The 7,700-nt window shown below is 44.4% G+C and overlaps 1 protein-coding gene and 1 long non-coding RNA gene across 2 annotated transcripts in view; both read right to left on the reverse strand.

Moving 5' to 3' along the window:
* The window catches only part of Jmjd1c (jumonji domain containing 1C), a 172,889-nt gene extending 167,167 nt beyond the window's left edge, over positions 1-5,722 (reverse strand). The window contains exon 1 of the mRNA XM_048338856.1: positions 5,361-5,722. Coding sequence (XP_048194813.1) covers positions 5,361-5,528 — 168 coding nt within the window. The 5' untranslated portion in view covers positions 5,529-5,722. The remainder of the gene's footprint in view (positions 1-5,360) is intronic.
* LOC125346371 lies at positions 3,373-3,903 on the reverse strand. Its single transcript, XR_007209918.1, has 2 exons — positions 3,825-3,903; positions 3,373-3,594 (listed from the first exon to the last, which is right to left on the reverse strand). It is a non-coding gene; the product is annotated as an uncharacterized LOC125346371 (long non-coding RNA).
* Positions 5,723-7,700: the final 1,978 nt, after the last annotated feature.

Here is a 7,700-nt window from a genome sequence, read left to right on the forward strand (position 1 = left end):
CTGATAGAGAATGAAATGTCAGTATGTATGTGTGTGTATATATATATAAATATAATGCACATATTTGTGCTTTAAATGCTTTAATTTTATTAATACATTAAGTATCTGCAGGCATAATCCATATAAATCAAAGCCCTGTGGGGTTTCATTTATTCTATATAACTCAAGTCACATACTACAGGAAAACTACTACCAGTGTATTGCTTCCTGATAGTAAGTCTAGTCATAAGTCACTCTGACATGAACTTATATAAACCCTGCTTAAATTTCAGAAACATTAAAATGTGAAAAACACATATCTCAGAAACTAACGTACTATTTCCAGACTGAATACTGTGACATATGCTGTTACACTGGGCTTTATCTTTAGTGAAAGGAAATGGAATAACTGACAGTGTACGTATCACTTGACTCCTATTTTGACTCGGTTCACAGAACACTACAGTTTTCAATGTTCTCTTCATCTTAATAGAAGAAACCATTCAACAAGGGCTGAAGGTGTGGGTCAAGTGGTAGAGCGCTTGTTTAGCAAGCACAAGATCCTGAGTTCAACCGTAATATTAAGTGAATTCTCATAGAAAACATGTAATGAATTTTGCATTTTATTATTCTATATATAGATTACATGTTTTAAAATTGCACAGAAAGATTTTCGTCCAATATTCACAACAATTTGTTTAGGACACTGGTGAGGTGAGTTTTTAGATTCACACGGATAGGGACAAGACTGCAGACACCAAATCTATTTTACAAAATAGTATTTTCACTTCATCACAAAATCAAAGGAAAAACTAAGGACCAGAGAAATAAATTCAGGATAAATTCACACTAAATAGAATCCAAACTTCTTACAGTGCAATATGCCTAAGTAGGAGATTCACATGAGTCCAGGAGTTCCAGACTAGCCTGGGCAACACACAAAAAGTCCATCTAAAAACACAAAGCAAAATTCAAATTCTGGCTCTCAAAAAAAAAAAAAAAAAAACTTAACAAAAATCACACTATTTACATGGGAGAATTGCAATACATGCAACCAGTATAAGATAATTAGCTCAAAATTAAGAGCTTTAGGAGCAGATCTGAACCGTAATGTTTGCTTAATAAATGTTTTTCCAAGATATTACAGGTAAAAATTACTACCAGCAATTCTACAATTTCAGCATAGGAAACCTGTGGATCTGGACAAATAGGAAAAAATTTAAAAATCTGAAGTCCACGCCACAAAAACATTAAAATATCTTATTAAAGAAATGCTTTTGTGGGCTGGGAATATGGCTTAGTGGTAGAGTGCTTGCCTAGCATGCCTGAAAGCCTTGGTGTTCAATTCCGCAGTATGGAAGTGGCACTTGGGGCTCAAGTGGTAGAGTGTTAGCCTTGAGCAAAAGAAGCTCAGGGACAGTGCCAGGGTCCTGAGTTCAAGGTCCAGGATTGGGAGAAAAGAAAAAAAGACAAAAAAAAAAAAAAAAAAGAACTTTGAGAAACCTAATGTTTTTTAGTGCTCAAATACACATGCCTTCCAATGTGTAATTCCATTTATTCAAAGTTAGTATCAAAAGAAGCTCTTCTGAGATAGATTTTTGTTAAGCTGGTGTGAACAAATAGGTATGTTCTACCTTCCCAATGTAATAAATAAACATAATCCAAAAAGCAGTCTACTTATCAATAAACCCCCAAAAGGCATATTATCTGTAACTGTCTTATGGTTTAGTTTCCAACTGGTTCCAATTGGTTAAATTCCAATTAGTAAAGTCTAGAGAAAGTCTAAACCATGCTGAAACCTCAGAATTCAAAACAATAGCCAATGGATTATGACCTGCTTTTCTACAGACCACATATGTTAATTAAATCAACAGTTTACATTGTAAGATAAATTATTTTCAACAATGACATAAAAAGACTACATGAATGGATTCCATCCAAAGTACCTTCAGAAAATGTTTCACAATAACTCACTAAACACTAATCTGAAAACAAATGATATATTATGTAATTCTTACAGTTTTGTCAGATAAAGATTTTTTTTTAAGTTATTAAGCAAGACATTGGTGGCTCATGCTTGTAATCCTAGCTACTGAGGGGGCTGAGATCCAAGGTTCACAGTTGAAAGCCAGTCAGGTCAGGAAAGTCAGTGAGACTCCTCTCCAATTAACCACCAAAAGGCCAGAAGCAGAGGTATGTGGTTCAAGTGGTGGATTGCAAGGCTTAAGTGAAAATGCTAAGGCATAGCACCCAAGCCCCGAGTTCAAGCCCTAGTACAAAAAAAAAGCTTTTATCTAATCACTGTCAAATCTTGAAACAAAATTAGCAAAATCTATTTCCACTAAAACTCACCTATTGTAATAGTCAAATACTTCTCTTGAAACACTTCCAACTAAACATATTGCTGAGTTCCACTTTTGCTAGATTTTATAGTTAAGTATAGCCTATAATATTAATAGTGCAATTTGTATAACATGTCTACCAGATTTACAGCAGAAAATTACTTTAGTATTCTCCTACAAACAAAACTATTCAATTGATATCAGGTTCTATTACAAAACGAATTCTGTCAAGTCTTGCTTCCTAAAGAATTTAAAAACAAAACTATCATGTTAGCCAGGTGCCAGTGACTAATTCCTATAATCCTAGCTACTCAAGAGGCTGAGATCTGAGGACTGCAGTCCAAAGACAGCCAGGTCAAGACAGTCCATTACACATATACAGACACATAGAACCATTCCACACAAGTGGTATTGTGGATCAAGTGGTAGATAAGAGTGCTAGCCTCAACCAAAAAAAAAAAAATCTAAGGGACAGCACCTAGGCCCTGAGTTCAAGCCCCAGGACTAGCACAGTAAGAAGGAAGGAAGGAAGGAAGGAAGGAAGGAAGGAAGGAAGGAAGGAAGGAAGGGAGAGAGGGAGGGAGGGAGGGAGGGAGGGAGGGAGGGAGGGAGGGAGGGAGGGAGGGAGGAAGGGAGGGAAGGCAAGTTATTAGTTATTTGGATTTTAGAAATGTAGATAAGCAAAGGCAGAACTGTATTTTTATTTAGCTAACACTGACAGCATAAACACGTGCTTATACATGATATAGCTAGTTTGCAAAATACTAGTAACTCCTGAAATTTCTACTTCTTAGGTATATATATTTTCTCTTTTTTCTATATCTAAGTCTTTTAAACTATTAACAAACTCAAAAGACTGAAAAATAGTCTGTGTACTATTATAGCCTATCAAAGTCGCTGACCAATAAAGTGAAAACAATTATTCATATATTAAACATTTAAGAATTTAAGAACCAGAAACTATCATTGTGACTTGAAGAATTATCCCAACAAAATACATAAAGAAATTCTACAAACTCGATGGGGCTTGTAACACTTCATGTTAATTTTAACAGTATTGAACCATTATCCAACTAGCTTCCACAAAAAAACCAGGAGGATTTTCATATCACAGCAGAAAGAGAAAGGAATTCAGGACATGCCTTTCACACAAACTAAACTGTCTCAAGTCACAGAACCATTAAAATTGGTCATTTATTCTTCAGTGCAGGTGGACTAAACACACAGGTCCTTGGACAGAGAATCTACTATATGATCTTCCACTAAGAAACACCTCCAGGGCTGGGGAGATAGCCTAGTGGCAAGAGTGCCTGCCTCGGATACACGAGGCCCTAGGTTCGATTCCCCAGCACCACATATACAGAAAAAACGGCCAGAAGCGGCGCTGTGGCTCCAGTGGCAGAGTGCTAGCCTTGAGCGGGAAGAAGCCAGGGACAGTGCTCAGGCCCTGAGTCCAAGGCCCAGGACTGGCCAAAAAAAAAAAAAAAAAAAAGAAAGAAACACCTCCAGCCCAAGATCATTTGTTTTTAAAGAAGGTTTTATTCTCTGACATCAACTAAGCAGTCTATACAATTAGCTTTATCTAATAAGAAAGAAAAATAAAGATATCAGGCCAGGCACCAACGGCTCACATGTATAATCCTAGCTACTCAGTGGCTGAGATCAGAAGATCATGGTTCAAAGCCAGCCCAAGCAGGAATGTCCATGCGACTAATCTTCAATTAAACACCAAAAAGAGAGAAATGGAACTGTGGCTCAAGTGTTAACGGTAGCCTTGAGCAAAAGCTCAGGGGCAGGACCAGCAGGTGGGAAGGAAGGAAGCATGCAAAGAATAACCTTAGGAAAACTGAAAGAGAATATAGGCAGTATGGGCTGGGAATATGGCCTAGTGGCAAGAGTGCTTGGCCTCGTATACATGAAGCCCTGGGTTCAATTCCTCAGCACCACATAAATAGAAAACGGCCGTAAGTGGCGCTGTGGCTCAAGTGGCAGAGTGCTAGCCTTGAGCAAAAAGAAGACAGGGACAGTGCTCAGGCCCTGAGTTCAAGCCCCAGAACTGGCAAAAAAAAAAAATATATATATATATATATATAGGCAGTAAGTTTGTGAAAATACACTCAGATACTTCGTCCAGTAATATTACTGTACTACCAGTACACTACAGTGTATGTATTTGGAACTATAAGCTTGCATATTCACAAAGAGAAAAAATAATCTCCACAAATTTGAAATCTGGCCAAAGGGGGAGGGAGAGCAAATACCCCAAGCCACTAAGTAAATCTTATGGATTATGTATTCATGAAATGCCCTTCAGAAGCCTGGTCAATGTCCTGTCTCTACTCTGCCTTCAACCTGTCCCCCCAGAGAGAATGAGGTAACAGAGCAAATTCCCATCTTAAAATCACATTTCTACCTTATCGAAAGGAAAAACTGGCAGTATCATATGTAAGGGGATAGCAAGCAAATATTCAAACGTAGAAAGATCTTAACAATAAGTACTATCAGGTGCTGACCAAACAGTACAAAAGGAAAAAGAAATACTATTCTCTACTATCCTTTCTTCAAAAAAATTTCACTTCTATCGTTTCTGGTTAGAAAACCAATTATCTAAGTAGGGAATAAATCAGAGACATTGGTGCCTTGAGCTGTGCATCTAAAGTACACACAAATCCTAGGACTGGGAAACCACAGCTGTCTTCCCTTGCTGGCCCCAGCAGGGACCTGCGGGGGCCAGGTGTGCGTGGAGCACAAGGAGGACTTTTCCACCCCCGCGGCCCGCCCCCACCCCCCCGACCTGCGCGCAGCCGGGCGCCAGGCCGTCCCCCTCCGGAGCCTGGTTCGCGGCTCCCCCCACCCCCACCCCTAACGCCACGGAGTCCGGCTCCGAACCGCTATGGCCGGCGGCTCTGAGTCCGAAACGCGGACACCGTCAGCAGGGCCGGCAAGAGGGGCGTGACCGCCAGTTGGCCGGGCTGAGCCGGGGGCAGGCGGGCACCCAGGCCGGCCGGCAGCCGCGGGCCGGGGCGCCCGCTCCCTTACCGCCAGGTCCGGGTCGCGGCGGTCCCGGTGCGACGCGGCACGGATGACCCCCGCTCGCCAGCTCCGCCAGCAGCGTCCGCTCTCCCCGCGCTCCGGACGCGCCTCCTCGCCGACCGCCACACACAGGAACCGCTTCCCCACCAGCTCCGGACGCGTCTCCAACGCCATGGCCCAGCGCTCACAACCGGGCAGCGGGAGCCCCGCTCCTACCGGCCGCCCATGCCCAGGGACGAGGACCGGAGACCCCGCGACCCCACGAGCGAAAAAGCGCGGACCCGGGCGCTCGGGACGCTCTGCTCCCGAGGACACGATGACCCCGGCTCCTCGTCGTTCTCTCAGCTCTCGGACTCGCGACCTCCGGCACCAAGGGGACCGGGGAGAAAACTGACAAGGAATCCCCACCGCGCCCGAGGAAGCCTGAGGGATCCGGGCCGCCGCCGCCGCCGCGCCGGTACCACTCCGCCTCCCTCGCCTGCAGGCGGCGCGCGCCGCGTCTCCTTCCGCCGGCGCGTGAGGGCGGGCGAGGGCCGCTGAGCGAGGGTCGGCAGAACCTCCGCAGACAGAAAGTAGTGCCAGCCGCGCGGGGCGGGGGGGGCGCGGAGAGGGCGTCGGGAAGGAAGCGGTGCGCGCGGGAGAGGAACGTTCTCCTTCCGTAGCACGACTGAGAGCTTTTGGGGTCCACCAAAGTGAAGTGTTCTGGTTCCACGCCATCACGGGTTAAATGCCTCAGCATCTCTGGAGCGACGGTTTTCGAACGCGGCGCCCGTGGCCGGGGTTAGCCGGGACTAAACCTGGATAAACCATCCTGCATTCCCGGCGGCAAGCCGGCCTTTCCCCCACCGGAGGCTGAGCCCACGGGCCCCTTCCGAGAAAAAAAAAAAAAAAAAAACCATCCTCTCTTCAGTCCCAATGGCGACGCTGTTCTGGGCTATTGCTGCTTTTTTACAGAAATACCGAAAGCTCCGCTGAGAAGTTGTGTCCGCCTCCTAAAGTTGTCGGGAACACGCTGGGGGCCAGGCTAGTGCTGCAGTCCTCGCCACTCAGGAGGCTGAGATCTGAGGACCCTGGTTTGAAGCCAGCCCAGGCAAGAAAATCAGCGAGACTCTTCTCTCTACGAAACCACTAAAAAGCAGGAGCTCGGGGACGGCGCCCAAGCCCTGAGTTCAAGCCCCAGGAGCCGCACCAAAATAATGATAACAATAATAAAATTTTTTAAAGGAAAGCTGGTCTGGGAATATGGCCTAGTGGCAAGAGTGACGCCTCGGATACATGAGGCCCTGGGTTCGATTTCTCAACACCACGTGTATAGAAAAGGCCAGAAGTGGCGCTGTGGCTCAAGTGGTGGAGTGCTGGGCCTTGAGCAAAAAGAAGCTCAGGCCCTGAGTCCAAGGCCCAGGACTGGCCAAAAAAGAAAAAAAGAAGCCAGGGACAGTGTTCAGGCCCTGAGTTCAGGACTGGCAAAAAAAAAAAAAAAGGAAGGTCTCCAGATTCATTTATTAGAATACCATGGCAAGAAAAGGATTTTAACCAAATGACAATTTGAGAAAAATACTTTCTATCCCATTACAGCAGGGCTTTTTAACCATAACACATTCAACTTAGAATCTCTTTAGTCAACTGTGAACTTTTGAATTCTCATCAAACCTCAATTACAGATGCCAATAGGTGGTTCAGTTTTGGACACAACTTTCTTTGAAAGGTGGGAGTGCCTGAGGCTAACTAAACTCAGGGGCCTAGGTGTTGTTCCTGACCTGTTTTGCTTATTTCACCAGCTTATTTGCTGGTGAATTGAAAATAAGAGCCCCGTGGACTTTCCTTCCACAGGCTGGCTTCAAAACCACAATCCTCAAGATCTCAGACCCCTTAGTAGCTAGGATTACAGGTCATTAGCCACCAGCTCTTGGTTCAATGATTTGCTTTGTAACCTTAGGTACATCAATAATTGTTTAAATGCAGATTGCCTGGCTCCTCTCAGGGATATCTTAGGCCCACAGAGGAAAAAGACGAATCAGCAGAGACAAGCAAGCAAATTAACACTGCTTTTTCACAATTTCATAATGCTAAATTATATTCTTAAGAGTATACTGGGCTGTTTATGTTTAGCAATTCCTAGTAGCTTGACATGAAATTGCCCAAGGCTGAACTTAAATTCAGATCTTCCCTCCTTGGCCTCCTGAGTGCTAGAATTTTAAGTGCGGCCTCACACAATCTCCTAGTGCTGCAGGGAAACTCATTTGGAGGAAACAGAGAAACTACCACTTAAAAGGCCAAATTTAGAGCCATTACTGAATGGGTGGACTGCTAGTGGACTCTTGTCTCAAAGACCAGTAGCTGTGAATG

This window comes from Perognathus longimembris, chromosome 2, assembly GCF_023159225.1.
Source record: "Perognathus longimembris pacificus isolate PPM17 chromosome 2, ASM2315922v1, whole genome shotgun sequence".
Lineage (NCBI taxonomy): Eukaryota > Metazoa > Chordata > Mammalia > Rodentia > Heteromyidae > Perognathus > Perognathus longimembris.